This window comes from Rhyacophila brunnea, unplaced genomic scaffold (assembly GCF_057557595.1).
Source record: "Rhyacophila brunnea isolate RB1 unplaced genomic scaffold, BYU_Rbru_1.0 scaffold_10, whole genome shotgun sequence".
NCBI classification, from domain to species: Eukaryota; Metazoa; Arthropoda; class Insecta; order Trichoptera; family Rhyacophilidae; genus Rhyacophila; species Rhyacophila brunnea.
In genome coordinates, this window is record NW_028232752.1 from 36,204,130 (window position 1) to 36,222,651 (window position 18,522).

Below are 18,522 nucleotides of genomic sequence, written 5' to 3' on the forward strand. Positions count from 1 at the left end.
CCGATTTTGAAACCAACAGCCTCAAGTCATATTTTAAATTACTACAATCAAACAATTTATGCATTCATACTACAGACCAGTGTTTCTCAATGTGATGGTCCTCAAAATAATTCTCCCTTCTAATTTAAAGTTGACAGTGTGTGCTTGACAGCAGTGGAGGGTTTGATCGCATGTAAGAAGAATTATTATCTCAACACTCAATTTGACTAGGTAGGTACTTTTTTTTAATTTGTAGTTGGGAGAGTCAACGGTTTCTTGAAATTGGTTCCATGTGATTTTTGAATGCACAAGCGATATAGAATTTTCTGTCTTAGTCACTAAACAAAAAACCCCTTGGTGCAACAGTATTTTTCTACGGCACTCTAAACTGAAGTTGACTAATTTTTCTTTTTTTAACTGTTCGCCACAAAAAATTATGAGTCAAAATATTGAAATATTCTGTGGCACCGTCTTCATGCATCATATAAAAAAAACATTATTACCCCATGATTAATATTTCCGGTATATTGTATAAAAAGAAATATAGCATCCTATGAGTTGACAGTGAGTGTAGTAGAATGAAACCGTTCCGTGAGGGTGGTCACCATGTTTATTTGGGTTATAATAAATGATGAAAAGTACTGGTCAAAGAAAAACTGAAAAAATTGCTTCTACATAATATAACTGTTTGGGAAAGAATGGTATGTACAGAATTAGTAGATCAATACCATAACATTGATATTATTTAAAGGAGAGTGAAGATCAATAGCGAATATATGTACGTGATAAAACTGTAAGGTCGAACAAACTTCTTGCATTGTCTGTGTATGGTCACCACACATAGATTTCTGCATACAAAAAGGAAAACTTGACATTCTTTGAGGCATATGCTTTTAATAGACCATTACTAATTTGTAGCATGAAATGACAACAGACTTTTGTGTTTGACTTATTGCCGAGTATGCGAGTGTAAAGAAAATGTTAGAAACCGAAAACAACAGGTACCTAATTGTTTATGGAATAAACAATGAAGTTTTATTAAATTTATTACACCGATTCATGATAATATACAGGTGGGTCTAAATTAATAAGTTTTAGACCTAGTATGCGTACATCCGTAAATCCTTTTTCAAATGTGCCGCCGTCACCTTTGAGACATCCCCAGCTACTCTCCAACAAGAATATTTAGGTAAAAGCCGGAAGGCGCTGTTGTCGACTAAATGGGAGGAGCTTGTTAGTTTATAATGGAATTGCAGTTAAAAATGGGAGGAGCTTCTTAGTTCTAACACGTAGCCAAGAAGATGTTGTTAGAGTATAGTTCGAATGTTCTCAGATTGACATCCCTGAGTCATCTTTTCATCAATACACATTATATTGTAATCTATATTATCGTCCATGTCTCAATTATTAAAAGACAGATAGAATCAGAGGGCGAATTCCTGAGATTGAAATGGCGGGGCGGTATGCTCAGCATGAGAATAATAATTGATATTTGATTTTGAAAATATAATTCTAAGAAGCACACCTGTTTGTTGTTCAGTTCTGAATTGTTAATTTTCAGTATCAACAATCTGAAAAATAAAAAACCTGTAAACCAAAGAGTTGTTGAATTTTTAAATCTTTTCATGACTTACCGTACATATATTTTGATCTAAGTAAAGGTAATAATCTATAATGTCTCTTTACATTGTATGACATACTTACTTCCTTTAGACCAGTGGTTCTTAACCTTGTTGGAGGTACTGACCCTCATCAGTTTCATATGCGCATTCACCGAACCCTTCTTAATTGGAAAAATAAAATATGATTTTTTTCAAATTCAAAACATAGGTATATATTTTACTGATGCACAAAATAATCCGTGCATCAACATCACTGTGTTCAAAGAACAAAACCCCTGAAACAGACTCACCGAACCCCTGGGGTTCGATCGAACCAGGTTAAGAACCACTGCTTTAGACTGTTAAACATGAGGTACTTTTTCACTGTTTGCTCATTCGGACAATTCATGTGGCCAGTCCAGCACGCATTGCTGAGTCCGAGTGAAGTTAAATAGCATGTAAGCAATACAAATGGGGCAATCGCTCGTTTTCGCCTCGTGTAGTTCAGCTTGCTGTTTTCCCGCTAGCGAGAATAATATTTCCCATGTTGTGCCGACGGTTGGCCGCTTTCCGAATGCCTCCTCCCGTGATAGGTGAACAGGTTAATTCTTTACCGATGGTTCTGTGTAGAATGGCTCAAAGGTGAAAAAATTGTAGTAATAAAAACGCACATTGTTAAATTGTACAATATCAATGTTATTTTATTCGAAATATTATACATTATTAACAGCCACAATCAAATAAATAATAAAAAGCTATAATAATATACGGTAACTCATTTAAGTAACAATAATTATCACAAAGTAACATTAAAATGCAGTTTATGAAACCTTTTCAATTGATATTCATCACATAGCTAAGAGCACCTGAACATTTCATTTATTTTCTACAATAAATTACCTACCACCTATCATAATGTTATGTGTATGGCAAGTTTTTATGCTTTATGTATTGAATTTCTTCAGTAATAGGGGGAGAGGATCTGGTATAATCGGACAATTTGTGATAAGGGGGGGAGGGCTTTTTTTCGAGAATAAAATATTCCGACAAAAAAATTTCAACACATTTATTTTTTAACCCATCGGAGACAGACAGAAAAGGAGAAAAAAGTGGACCAACCACTAGATTTTTAGTTTGTAGTAAATTTAACAAGAGTTTATTAAAACTGCTACAATCTTTATATTATATGATTAATTTAAAAATTTTTCAAAACTTGTGTAGGTATTCAAACACTTCAACTTAAACTCATCTTTTTAACTAAGTAGAGTTTTAAGAAATATATAAAAGTAGGATAAGCGGCATCAAATTGACGCTGATCGTCTTCAATGAGTTTGAATAGTGGGAGATTAAAAAATGTGATTTAATTTAGACCACGGACAAAATATCATCTCGGTTCTGGCAGAACACACTAACTGGAGAATACTAGTTTTGAGTAATTTGACTTTGAAGTTGTTAAAATGTGTGAAATGGTCTATCATGTGAGTTTATTACGTAATCGTAAAAAGGATGACTTTAAAATAAATACTGTTTTATTTATTAAGAAGGTTTCCAGACAGTAAAGTTTGAAATAAGGAACATTTTGGTATAACCAACTCAATATGTCATTTTTTCGAATTAGTGTCTTCTGCCAGAACACTGACGATATGTAAATGTATTATTTTGACAGACCAGTGTTGGCACTGTTGAAATATTATATGTTCTAAAAGAAATTGGTATTTTGTACAAATTTTGATAAGTTTGGGTCTGATTTAATTCAAGCACTTTATTTTTAAATTATGTAAGTACCAATGAATAAGCTTCTTCGATATTAATTCTCAATTTGACCGATTAATTTAGCATGTTATTTTAATATTTATGACTGATTTTGATGATTAGCATAAGTACAGCTCATTGGTATGAAACGGTGAGTCAAAATATGATTTTAGTGCAAGCTTTGTACCTTCGTAAATGATAGCGAAATGGTGGGTAATTTAATGAATATGACATTACAAAATAAATACCGATTTGGTACTAGTAGTAGGCAATAGTAGTCCCTTGAACATAATGCAGATCTCGATTTCTTCCAGTACGCGCAAATTACGTAGAGCAAAAGTGATTATTTTTACAGTTGCCATACTTGATTGCACTTAAATCATGTCTATTGAAAACTTTCAATAACAGCGGTATCTTTTGCTCGCGTCACTTCAGCTGTCTTATTTCCAGTCAAAACTATCAAACTTCACGTTATAGCCCATTTACACTGCGTCAATTTACTGCTGGCAGTATGTATTGTCGCGGCCATAAAAATAAAAGGCACATTTAAATACTACTTATTATCATACAAATTGTAACACTGCATGCATGGATCAAAAAAGTTTAAGGGCTTCTGAATTTTCGTGCGATACGATTTGAAATACACTGCGCAGCACACAAGAAAGTATTTTTACGGCAGGTTCGCCACTACGTGTGAAAATTCAGAAGCCGCTGAACTTTTTTAATCCATGCATACAATCTTGCAACTTTCACAATATGTGTATAAATTTGCATTGATAATACGTACTGCCAGCAGTAAATCCATGCACATGTAAACGTGCTATTAATGTGGTAGGTATATTTATAAAATGTAAATGATTGTAACAATAATCTTCAATGTCAAATAATTTAAAGTGCATAACAAATAAATACAAAATTGAAAAAGTTACCAAGCTGCAGCTATAGACAACATTTTTATTCTTATTAAGTACCTACCTAGACTAAATTTTTAATCGACATCTGAGTTTGTGAATCATAAAGTGGTGATTTTGCTTTAGTGATCATCGCATGCTTACATTCAACTGGCAGTCATGTTTTATTACTGATTAACATTTATCTTAGTACAGCAGTCATATTTAACGATTAATAACAAAACAAAAACAGCATATTCCATTCTCTTAAAATGTTAGTAAGTCAATAAAAATGTATTATTTCCTTCTTATATGAATGACTGCTAAGAACTATTCTAAAATAATATTTCAGATTAATATACATACAACATTTTAGAATACTTTGTTTACAAGAAGTACTTTCTTTTTATTCTTCCTGGCACTACAACCCTATGCGGGTTTTGGCCTCCTACAGTATCTACCTCCATCCAGGTCTGTCCGAAGACGCCTACTACTACTACTGCTTCACACTGTTACAATTCAGCGTCGGGGCAAAGGGCGAGCGCGAGTTCGCACCGCTTCCCTCGGTCCATCGCCAATTCTTGTGCCCCCCGCCGTGTCAGATCAGCAGCGCGAAAAAGCGACTAAAGAGAGTAAACAGTTGTATCTTCCACCATGTGTATTATCGAAGGGTCTAAAGATACCACGGCAGCATGCTCCGCTCAAATGAGCGCAACACTCTTTCAATCCTTTTAGTCATGCATCAGGTTTCCGAGTCACACATGGCGACTTGTCTCATTAGTGTTTTGTAGTTACAAGATGCATTTCAAGTGTTGGAACGTGATACCTTCATTAGGCCGAAGCGACATTTTGTTACCCAGCACAATTCTTGTTTTAATTTGGAATTCTAGGCGATTCCACTGTTAATAGAAGACACACGGGTACATGAAATTCTCAACACTCTCAAAAGCGCTGTTGTGTGTTCTGAAAGTATCACAAGAGCTGTCCGCCCTTCTTGATACAACTATACCATATATATTAATAAGGTTTACCTATAAGAAAGAAACTATACATTTTTGTTGACTTGCCAACGAAAATAGATTGACATTTTAGTTTCCAGAGCTTTCAAATGCAGAGCCAGAGAATACCAGAATTTCCAGAGCATGCGACCATCGCATAAACAAAAACACCACTGCGATTATCGCATAAGTAAAATCACCTCTTAAAATAATTGCAATTAACTTCAATTATCCGGATTACATTATGACTATCACTTTCACATAAGTATCAGAAAAGAGCATGGATCAATTATAATAAATTGTAATATTTTCAAGGAATGATCTTCTTGTCCGTCATCAAAGTAATCTTTACCTTTGGAACAATGAGGTTGTACTCTTTTAAAGATCTGCAATTTGTATTCTTTGTTCAATGAAAATAAATGACTGACAAAGTTTAATTTGCACTATTTATATCGGATTTTTACAGCTTACCTCCACCCTTCACCGTCAGTATCTGGACAACCTTCATCCCTGATTAGTTCCGATAATCGAGGACTTACTGTATAGTCTCATCATATTTTGTGACGAAATTGACAACTCCATGGATATTGATGTAATAATTATGTCCCTATGTAAATGTCTATTTAAAGATATGTCAAATGCGAATCTAAATTTTATATTATTAAGCAGTCAATAGGTAAATCTATAAAATTACTTTAGCTATTTTGGTATTGACTATTTGACGCGAATATAATGTTGATTTAAGCAGCGTTGGCGTGGAGAATTATTAAATTTGTTTACTTAAAAGTTTAAATAGTACATAGAATAAAATAGCTTGCATCTAAATAAAATTGTTAAAGTAAACTTTAATAGGTAAGTAAATCAACTAAATGGCATTAAAATCTCATTCGTTTTACTGAGCCTCTAAGATATTTATTATAATAAAATAGAAACATTAAGCCAAAAAGCAGATTTTTTTTTAACTAGATTGATGATTATTTAAACAAACAGAGTTATATAAAATATAATATTATATAAATCCTGGCAATGTTATGTATACTAAAAGTTACAGTCGCAGTATAATTCAAAACTATAAGATTCCCACATTTATAAAATACATTATAATAGTATTTATAAGAAGATTGATAGATGTTAAGAAAATAAATAAGTTGGAATAATATTACACAATCACAATTTGAAAAAAAAATATAAAATAAAGTTTATGTTAAAAACTTAATACACATGTAATTAAAACGACCACATTAGGTTAAATTTGATGAATGAAAAGTGAATTCATAAAAAAAGCAATAAAATAATAATTGTAATTACCGTTCGGATCTAAGACAAGTCGGACAGAACTGATTTATTGAACACATGGATCGGTTAGCCAATTCAATTCATTATGTCCATAATATCGACCAAAACAATGTGTGAATCCATTCAGCCACGGACGTTCTATCCACCGACGTGGCCGCAGAAATAATGAGTTAATTCACACATTTTCTTATGTCGGTGTATAAGTACTTGGGCAGAGTGAACGCGCGGGAAGCGAAGCGTATAACAGTGTATAATATGCCCGAAAAAAAGACATTGTCTACGAACAATTGACACACGGTTATACGTTTGAGCTGAGCACACCGCTGCCGTCCCACGGTCTGCTCGACCACTCTGGCCTAACGCTAATAATAGCAAAATAATATTCAATTATTGAAAAATAAATCACTGATACTTTTTAAAGAAATGTTTTCATTTTTTACTTTGTTTAATTGAAAATCAACATTATGAAATGTGAACGGCCCAAAACTTGACCTAGATACCTCCGATGCTAGGTTAGGTGGTCACACACACAAAAAGGTAATATAATATATAAAGTACGCAATAATTTTACATACCTATAACCATTGTATTATTTATTAAATTTATATACAAAACACCTTTCATTGATCAAAATTATTGTATGGTTAACAAATATTTAAAAAAAATGTGTTTCTTATAATACATATACAAAACATAGCTTGCTTCGAAAGTATTTATTTTTATACAATAATTGTATTAATTGGATTCAGCATTTAAAAGTTAAAGCAATAGATTTGTATGATATTATGATAGAAATTACAACTAAACATCAACAAAAACATAATAATATATTTTAACACTAATCAATATTATTATTTTGGTTTTGTATTCATACTAAAAATTGTTTTTAAGCATAAGCATTCTACATTAATAATATAAAAATGACCAGTATTCGATAGATTGCCTGGATATGTTTTATTTAACGGTTGCAATTCAACAGTGAGTTTTCATAATATATTAATTTATTCTATTATTGTCATAGATTACGATAGCAGAAGAGAATGTTATATTTATGAAGAATCTTCGCTGATTTTTTCTTTGCATTCATTTTTGTGTTGATTCCAAATCAATAAATCGTCGAGAAGAGACATAAGCAACGGATTACCGCCTAATCTTTCAACCTATATAAAAAACAATGTTATATAATGATCATTCAGAAATGTTGACGAAAGCCTTCTCCAACGTCACATTAGAAATTAATGTATCAAAACCCTAGATGATATTTACAAAACATTACATTTGCATTATGATGTGAATATTTTAATTCCGGTTGGTATGTTTAAATAAACATCACCATCAAGTATTCTATACACCGAAGCCGTCGCAAGGTATGGCAACACCATTTCACACTGGCTGGCCGAAAAGAAGGAAGATGGCAGGCGCAATTGTCAAAACTGGGAGAGATGTCATTGTCAAACTTCCGTTGATTAAAGTTATAAAAAGATAAGCTCGCAGGATTAAGGCCTCTTGGTACCCAGCAGTTGTCGAGTGCAGTGGTTGTTGTGAGCCCCCCGATGGTTTGAGTAGTCGGGTGGGTTTACTTTCAAAATTAGGAAATCATGTAACATAAAAAAGGAGCCGTCAACATGAAGACACCCGATTGCAAGTAAACACTCTGTATCGTTCACCCGTTTTTAGTTATAATCTGTATTCCGGACATCGTAGCTATTAAATTATTTAATATTAAACGTTTATATATCGTTTCATTTAACTTAAATTTTCATTTAATCATTTAGGCCGCATGGCGGGCTGTTTCTATGTCTATGTCAGATGTACCATTATTTACAACAGAGAATTATATTTATATATTGTTTACACAGTTTCGCCGGCTTTCATTTACTCTTTGCTTCCCCATTTCTGTGGCATCTGACTTTTGTCTCCTCCGGGGACTGGCGTCCAAACTTTTTATATATTTTAGCGGCCTTAAATAAGTACAGTAAGTAATTATCATTGACATGATTTGGTGGGCGCGTGAGTTGGTTGGGTTTGAGGATTGAAACCCACGTCCTGATACTAAATTTTCCCTTGCTCTTCCGATCCTTTATCTGTATTATAGCCTTATAGCCGTATGTATATCATCCTAATATTATGTCCTTGTAGATCCTACTTAGGTACCCTTAATACGTAATAATGGCGCCCAACGTGTCAACAAGTCAAATCCCACGGTTCATGGACAAAATGATTATGTATGCGGTGACTAACAAAACAATATTAACTATATTTCAAAACAATATTTCTATAACAAGTGAAAGTTCCAGGGTTTATCCTAGCAATAAAAATACAGTTTCTTACCTCTTCTCTGGCACTTCGGTCCAGATCTTCTAGATTTTCCCGAGTATATTGAAAGCTGCCGAGTTTTTCCAAAAGAGAGATGCAATATTTTTTTACCTCAATGTCTTTAGTGCGCTGTCTTAAAATTTCTGTACACTTCATTTAAGGAAGTCATTTATTATTCACTTAGTACATGTAAAATAATACAATGTTTAACCAATAATCAATCGCTCAAGGTAAACTAATGGTGTGTTTAATGGTACCTGTCGTGATTCAGATTACCCTTTGATCTGCGATGGTCAAAACATAGTGTTCATATTTTAAGATGCTTTCTTCTTCTTCTTAATCCATGTGCGCTCCTTAATTAGAGCATATGGACACCACGTGGAACTTCCAAGAATCCCTATCACAGTCTTCTTGTGTCTCCCGGATCATACAGATAGATACCTGGGGGTAGAAAAGCCAGCTGATAGCATTGGGAGTGATATATTTGAAAGAGAAAGGCTGGAGCAGTATTCAACTCGATGCGGAATGACTAGGACTTCCAGTTGAATTCAGTCAGAACTGAACGCTGATAAACGCCTGTATTTTGACAGTGATATGTCATGGCACCTTATAAAGATTCTTCGAAAACAAAAACTTGCAGGGGATATCTGGGTGTGCGGTGCTATATGCGGTAATCAAGGAATGATGAGATAAGAATGCGTTTTCTTCAAGCCATGTGGATGTCGGTGTTCCACATATGTGGTGGAGCTACAGGTGCTGCCATAACCTGGGAAATTGTAAGAAGACTGGCGAGTAACAAGGATTTCTGGAGGCGCTGTGTGGTGTTCATACACCTACAAAGCGGGCATGGTCAATGACGTCTGAGAAAGTGGGCCCTGTTCTGACACATGTCCGAATCAATGCAGTCACCAGCTGTCACTTGGTGAAAGGGTGGTGTCCATCACGTCTTCCAAGCAACATGACTTGTGTATCTCATATCTTACATTCTTATTTAAGTTATAAAATAATTGTAAAAGGATACGTAAAACTTGCTTATCACCAGAGCTCTGGATGGCATGAATTATTGGAAAACTAAATTTGCCCTCTGTCAAGTCTTCACAATAGCTTTTATTTTCGGTATACTGAAAAAAAAACAATAATGTGTCATTTTAGTTATTGGCAATAACAAACATTTCACAATGTTTAATTATAATTTTATTAGCACATATTTTACATTAAGGTGACGCATCAGTGAAACGCCAAATAATTTTCAACTGTACGCGCGACGAAATTTTGTACTCGCTTCGCATTCCTTGAGAGAACGTCGAGTCAGACATACGTCACTTTGCTGCGTGATGGCGACGGGCCAATTAATTCTAAAATCGTGTAAAGATGACTAAAAACGTTACCCATTTACTTTAAAAAGAAAACATGTCAATGAATATATTATTATTGTTACTAATAGAATAATAAACAGAACATAAAATGGACATATGTTGGATTTATATGAGAAATAATATTTCGTTTGACAGGCGTCTTTTGCACCCGCGACCCGCAATCCGCACATCGCCTAGCAACGATCTTTTTAGACCGTGCCTCAACTAATGCATGGCCTTAATTAGTTTACACCTAAAATCGGTTTCATCCTAAGGAATATTTTCAATTGGGGATATTTGAAGCCCCCTAAAACAATTTCAGGTAGTTTTGAGAAAAACTCATATCTATTAAATCTGCGAACTTTATGTATTTATTATTTAATTTGTACATTCTAAAGAGTATTTTGGCGAATTTTAGGGGTATTTGAAAAGCACACTCAACCATTTTAGCGGATTTTGAAATTTACCCTAATTTTTGATCATACGTATTGACGGTTTTTGGCGTTTTTTAAAGTTCAATCTTTGGCCAACAAAATTTTGGGTAGCAAAAATATCCAATGGGTGGCCAACCCGCGGCCCGCGGAGCAGTGAGAAAATAGAAATAATGTCAAATGCTGCCTTTTTTCAATTCTCCAACGCCAATCTCATCTTATGTCAGAAAGTTATATCACTGATGGCATTTTATTTTCGATATATAGTTAGCCACCTACATGATGTTGATAGTCGTCTACAAGGAAAAGATCAATTAATTAATAACGTGAATAATATTATTTCCGCATTCCAGAATAAACTTGGGCTTTGGAAACAACAGTTAAGGACAAAAATCTTCACTCACTTTCCTACATTGTTATTGCAACCAGACGTGATACAGGGGGCGGCGGATAAACATGATTCGTTGATATCCGACTTGAACCTTGAATTCGAAAACCGATTTCAAGATTTTAAAAAGCACCTTGTGCTTTTTGCTGCATTTGCAACGCCATTCTCCGTTGACATGAATTTATTACCGGGAAATTTACAAATGGAACATTGTGAAATGTGTTGCGATGAACAGTTAAAGGAGAAATTCCATCAGGTTGGTTTGGAAGAGTTTTACAAAACATATTTGGACAAGGAGAAATATCCTGCATTTTACAAACATGCTCTAATGATGACTTCGCTATTTGGAAACACGTGTGAACAGCTTTTTAGTCGGATAAAGCATATCAAATTCCGAGTGAGAACACGAATCACTGATGTGCATTTGGACAACTGTTTGCGTGTAGGAACAACCTCACTCGAAATCGATATTGATGCACTTAGTTCTGCCACACAAAATCAAACATCTCACTAAAATTTATTATTTTTATATTATTTTGTTTATTTTTTATTATTTAAAAAAAGTCTAATTTATTAAATATGTTTGATTCTCATTTTGGTTTTATTTTATTAGTGTAATGAATATATAATTCTTTTTTGTTTTGTATAATAAAAAAAATCGGTTGTGCGGCCCGGTAGGAAATCTCATTTTTAGAATCTGGTCCGGCTGCTGAAAAGGTTGGCCACCCATGATCTAAATACATATCTAACTCAAAAAATTTCAAAAACCGTTTTAGGGGCTTTTAAAACTAGGCGCTTCATTTATATATTCCAATTGAAAATATCCATAAATAATAAATTTATAAATAAACATTTTGACGTATTTGTTATTTATTTTCTTATAACATGTCATTTCATCAAGAATTAACAGTGAAAAAAATGAATACTATACTATTTCATCATATATGGGCCTCTACAGGGTGGAGGTTTCTGTTAACAGATTTTTTTCAAATCTCACAAAAACCTGTTAATACAAACCTCTATTTCGTGGAGACCCATAGATCTTCTTAGGATCAGACAAGGTAAAAAGAAAATTTTAACAAGTGGAATTCTACACATAGAATTCCATAGCGGAAATAAGATATTTGTTTTATCACCGTATCTCCTCCAGACGCAAAAAAACACAAGATCATCATATTTTACACATGAATTTGGTATGCAGTAGATATAAAACTTATTTAGTATCGACTAGACATTTCTAAACTGTTGCAAGATCCGTTTTCAAGGGAAAAAACATTGCATTATCGTGTGAATGAATTACAGTAATAAATTGAGACTAAAAATAAGAGTACATATAAAGTGGAACTGCGATAAAGATGCATCATTACCTCTCTGAGGCATAGATTACAGTAGTCATCCCTTATTTGGAAGTAGAGGCCGAGGATTCCAGCGAGGGGAGTAAAATCCGACTTATTCGAACTGAAGAGCTGCATCAGCCTTATCGCTAACATAAATAGTCCACCAGTCTCTGAAAGATTTACAATGTATAAAAAATTGCCATCATACATAATTATATTATAATATGTAGATCAGTGGACCGGTATATAAGCCTGTGAAAAAAAATCAATTTTTTTTAATAGACTTAATTATACTAATTTCATTTTTAGAAATCCCGAAATCTCAGGATTAGTTTTTGTGAAAAATAATTCTTTTTATGAATTAAAAAAAAATATAACTAAACAGGGAGCTGATGTTTCTAAATTTTAAAAATAATTTTACAGTAGAACAATTAATGTAATTTTTTTCACATTCGATAAAATTTAGTAGACATAACTTTCATTGTAATAACAGGAGTGAAGTTTGAAGATTGTTATAAGATTGTCGGAAAAAAACTAAGCAGTAGTAACTTTATTCCTTCAGTATGTAGCAAATTATATCAAATTAATTTTTTGAAACACCTCAATGCGGTTGATTAAGAGTGTTAATGGTAGAAATAAATTGTGTATTTACTTTTCATCGTCATCTGCTTGTAATCTTCTTCGGATGGGCAGATAAAGTTGTCTCTCCAGTAGATCTCCATTCCTTGGCCTCGGTGAAGATCTAAAAGCTGTTCAGTGTAGACCGAAGTTGCCTGTAGACATCAATTTAAGATTTAATCAAACGCAACACCGTGGACGAGGTTACTCATTTGACGGCGAAACAAAGTGATTATTATTTATCCCAATGGCAACACTGAAACCACGGAGCGAAGGTGGGGAAAGGCGGCGGAGAGGGGAATTCGAGACAGACAATGCACTCTGTGATTTTCTTTTAGTCAAGACCGTCAGGGAGTACACTACATCTAACGAGCAAGCTTCAAATGCACACACTGCACAAATTTTATTCTTGTATTATAACACTGTATACATATTTTCTTGTCTTGTAATATCTATTAAGTATTTTAGAACACCCATTCGTATTGTAACATTCTCTGACTGTTTATATCTCTTTTATAATAACTTAGTAGGTATGTGAATAAACCGATGGCTTTATAACAACATTCATAGATGTACTTATGATTAAAATACCAGAAACCAATTTTAATTACTAATACCTCAGGATGTCCGAGTTCAAGTACCCTTTCCAAGGCTACGAATGTGACGTAGTTAGCGGAATTGATTGTGCTTGCAACCCCATAGATGGAGTGCGCCACAGGGATGCCGCGACGAAGAATAGAGTTGTCTTGGATATCGTCGATACTGTAAAACATTCAGTAATTTTTATAAAATTACATAAATCATATTCATTACGATTCTAAATCTCGACTTGATTAAATAGCCGTATACGTACAAAGATTAAATTTCCTTTAATAATGTATTTCCTTAAATAGTATAATGTACTTAATATGACGAAATACTTTGAATAAACTGAAAATTATAAATAGAGAGAATAAATTATTGATTATTTATGAATGCTGAATTGTTAAGCGCCATAATTATAATTATAATGTTGAAAATGAAGAATTTATAAGTTACATATAGTCGAACTCGGTTATTTATAGCGAGATTTTGGATGTAATGAGGAAACATTCGTTGACATTTTAGTTTATGATTTTCCCCATACATTTATTCACTGTTATAATGAGCAACTTATCGGACATACCGAGCTAAAATATGGTCAAAAATTTTCTTAAAATTGTTGATGTGTTGCTGTGTTGATCGTTTAAAATTTTTTTGACCCTTAGCAATAAAATCCGACCGGGTAGGATGCCGCCGGGATTGCATTACGTTTATGACACTAGTTAAGTGTCTAAGTACCTACCTAATTGGCATTTTCGCCGACAATTTTAAAAACGTATCTACGCATATGGTTGAAATAAGTAAAAAATCCATGGTTTGTGAAGTCAGTAGGTACAATAAACAACTTCTTTTGTAGTTTATGAATGCCATGCTTATTTAGGGGATTTTTACTATGGTCTTCAGAATTTTTATTTTCAACTTTTTGCGTTACGTAACCGCTCATTTAAAAATACCTTTTCTCTGATATAATGAGTAACGCTTATAATGAGCAAATTCATTCGGTCCTATCATCCTCGTAATAACCAAGTTCGACTGTATCTACGCTTGACCAATCCCTATAATCTGTAATAAAGTTATTCATTTCATCATGATGTACTGTATTTCCTCATATGAATAAAAATGATGTAATGATCACATAATATAGATCCAGTAGGTATTTCCTTTCATCATGGTGATTTTTATGACATTTTATAAATTAAGTCATTCATCAACACGCAAATTATGATAATTATTATATTAATATAGTAAAGTTAATATAATGTGGAGGAATTGCATGAAATGTTATATATTTAATCATAAGCTTACCCTAAACTTACCAGAAATTATAAATTTTCAATATTATTCCGGCACTATTTTAGTCGATTGCGAAATTTGCTACCTAATACAAAAATAGAACAGAAGCTACTTGAGTTTATTTTTCTTATATCGGCAGATGTTTCATCTGACCAAAGCATAAATATTTAAATTATCATATTTTATGGGTATGTCTTAAAATAGAATGATTTTTTCATAGTACGAATATTTCTTTAGCTATATGGGGTGACTGGCATCTGGATGTCGGCAGGTGATAAGAGAGTAAAGATAATATGTTACAAATATGACATGAACTGGATGAGGGTCCACGTTTCAAAATTTCCAGTCACGCTCTCTTTCTCCTGTCACCATTAATTTTTAGGTTTTGTTTCATTAATGGTAAATATGAATTGAAATTACTAAAAATATTCGATTTTTAAGTGAATAATTTAGTTAATGAGTCAATTTTATTAAAGGATGCATCAATATTTCTTAGGTATTTGAAGATATTGGCAAAAAAAAATTCTTAAAAGAATTATATTATTCAAAAATTCGGGTAGACATATTATAATAATGTAGACTGATCTATTTATAATGGGCTCATTTGTTTGCAACTTTATAATAGAATTTGTATAATTTCATATTACATACAATGAAAATGAATAACAGAATACACCCGATCCTCTTTTTGCACAAAAGCACCTATTATTTTTTATTTACACTGATTTTTTTGCTTTAACACGGTTTAAATAAACTAAAAAGAATAAAAATACGTATGTATGTACATATTTATCAAAAAATTGCGATGTAATGGACTGCACTGGTGGATACATATGTTGTCACCGGATGCTGCCCAGACATACATACATGACGCCACTAGTCAGTCACTTCGTGTTCAATAAGAGAGACGCGTTGCGTGCTTCGGCATCAGCGTCATTAAATATTTCCAGCAATGAGAGTGATTTTTCGCCAGCGAAAAACAGCAGTAAACGGGCACGTCTATTGTCAAGTAGCGACACTGAATGAACATATTATTTATCTAAGCTAAATTTAATTTAAATCGAAAACTATGTATTTTTATGTATAAATAATAAATAAATTCGATTTATTTTTGAGTTCAAGAATTTCGTATTTAGAGTTGATTTTAAGTAATGGAACCTATCTACAATTTTTGTATGGGCACCTTATCTTTTTTTACACGGTAGTCTTTGGTACGTATCCCCTGTGCAAAAAGAGGATCGGGCGTAATTCAAATAGGTCAATTCTCCTCTTATTTGTTTCCTTATTGCCAAGGATCGTGACTACGGTGAAAAGCAGTCGTCTTCTGAGCGATTAAGACTCTCTACCCCTTACAGTCCTCTGTTTCTCTCGGGACGGATTGAAGGCTGCCCTGGTGAGCGCCTTCAATTGTTCGCTCCAGCGCACCTATGCCCTTCCTCTGCCCGCCTTCCCTGGAGGCTACTCATCACCGCTAGTCTCTCCAGATTAAATGATTTAATTTGAATACAATATTAACAACTTACAGTAAGCTGGCATTGTGCAGCATTTGAACAATATCGCCAACGGCACGTAATTTATCGGGAGAGATTTTCAACCAATAATCAAATGCCTTTGTCAACTTCGCTCGAATTTGCTTTCCGGGAACCTGCTGTATGTACGTAAAAGGCTGGATCAATTTCTGAAAGAGAAAAAAAGTATTAAATCAATGCTCAGGTGTGCAATCATGGGATCCCTCTGTATTTTTTTATCCTAGAATACCAGGATTGAAAATGGTTGAATATCGGCATTTTTATTATTTAACAACCAAATTGTTAAGCATTTTAAATGGTGACAGATTATTATTATTTATATGTATAACTTCCTGTCATTAAAGATAAAATTTTAGGAAAACATAGCTAAAACACATTTTCAGATATACAACTGTTGAAAAGGCCTATTCGCAAACCTGTTTTCTAAAGGTATTTATGCATAGTCATAGTCGGGATAGGACCCTCAAATGACATATTATCGTCGTTGATTCTTCAATACCTGCTATACGCACATTTTGTCAGTTTTGAGTTATTTACATCGTTGGATAGGTTATTTTTTTCTCCACCCATCTGTATTAACTGCTATGTGATTGGAATTACCAAAATATTCTAAATAAATAAAAATGACAGCTGTCATCTGTCGGTGTTGATTTCAGTGATGGTAATATCTGCTATGTGATATAAGTGCACATAGCAGTAATTAACTTAAGATCACCTTCATGACATCAATCACATGGCAGATATTACTAAATGAAATAACAGTTATGTGCAATTGAAACACACATTGATATGACTCATCACACATTTTAATGAGTCAAGTTAATACTTATCAGTCGCATGGCAGTAATTATCCATTGTAGGCACTACAAAAAAAGTATCAAGAATCTGATGCTCCAGGATCATTAGATAATTTTACAGCTTCTGGCTCTAGAAGAAGAAGCTCCTTCAGATTTTTAATGAAGCTCTTCCATCGGATAACAGCGATGTTAGAGATCTTATTTTAACTCCCGTAGATGTTCATAGAAATTTAAATGAATTCAGAAATTCTGATGCAGATACCGTTACATACATTACATTGCTGCCCCCTGACGACGGACTTACTCATATTTTAAATGGAACATTCCGTTCGGGTGAACATGATATTATACACACACATAATGATCCATCTATGGTCGTCAATGAAAAATATAATGGAATCCAAGAACGACATCTGTGTCTTCAGATATTATAGAACAAGCTGAATTGTTGGAACCTTCGGTTGAAACTCTTCGAAAAAACACTCTTTTAGGGAAAAGAGAGGAAGCATCTTCGAGAGGAGCTCAACGTATGTGTTATGTTGGTTATAACAGAATAAGTTCAAGCGGGAAAATTACACAAATGCGAAAAAAACTCTAGAAAAGTGGGAGATTGCTGTGTTCATACACCTCTATTTAAAAAATCTGACAAATCTTTTATGTGCGGGAAATTTTCTGATTATGTCAGAACAACCATTTGTAATAATTTTTGGTTGAATCTACCCTCTTGAAAGGAGAAAAAAGCATATATTATTGGACTTTCTGTTCCTAATACGATTACAAGAAGAAAGAAAAATAATGAAATAATTTTCAAAAAAATCAAAGGCAATAGCGTGCCTAAAAAAATGTATATCGAGGATATACCGATTTCTGCATATCAATATTGTCACCTTCAAGAGCTGAAAAACGTTATTGAAAAGGATCATCACTTATTCTATGACAATTTGCGGTTTAATTAATTAACATATTATCATAAAAAATATTATAAAAATCATTTTGATTGTTATACGTATTTTCTTTAATTGATTCATTTTATTTTCTATAAACTTGATTATAAAATACTATGTATAATATTTTTTCATGGATGTCTTCATTTTTCTAAAATTGATTATAAAAATTTGTTCACAAGATATACCTGTTATGTAATCAAAAAGATGGTGACAATATCTGTCATAATATGCTAATAAAGAGAATAATCAAGGTTTATTGTTTATTTCCTTCCTTTTTAATTATTTTTTATTATTCAATCAATGTAAAACTATTAATGTCATCAAATTGTATAGTCAACCGACTTCATACATATTTACCTATTTTTTAAAACAGTTTTATTTTTCTCCTGAACAATTTGGTTTTGTACTCATAG

At 33.2% G+C, this 18,522-nt stretch overlaps 1 protein-coding gene across 1 annotated transcript in view; it reads right to left on the reverse strand.

Annotated features, from left to right (window-relative positions):
* Positions 1-6,963: 6,963 nt before the first annotated feature.
* qm (geranylgeranyl pyrophosphate synthase quemao) overlaps positions 6,964-18,522 on the reverse strand; it is a 13,521-nt gene continuing 1,962 nt past the window's right edge. The window contains exons 2-8 of the mRNA XM_085953877.1: positions 16,360-16,514; positions 13,579-13,723; positions 12,996-13,116; positions 12,374-12,513; positions 9,854-9,953; positions 8,848-8,975; positions 6,964-7,676 (exon numbers count right to left, since the gene is read on the reverse strand). Coding sequence (XP_085810003.1) covers positions 7,566-7,676; positions 8,848-8,975; positions 9,854-9,953; positions 12,374-12,513; positions 12,996-13,116; positions 13,579-13,723; positions 16,360-16,514 — 900 coding nt within the window. The 3' untranslated portion in view covers positions 6,964-7,565. The remainder of the gene's footprint in view (positions 7,677-8,847; positions 8,976-9,853; positions 9,954-12,373; positions 12,514-12,995; positions 13,117-13,578; positions 13,724-16,359; positions 16,515-18,522) is intronic.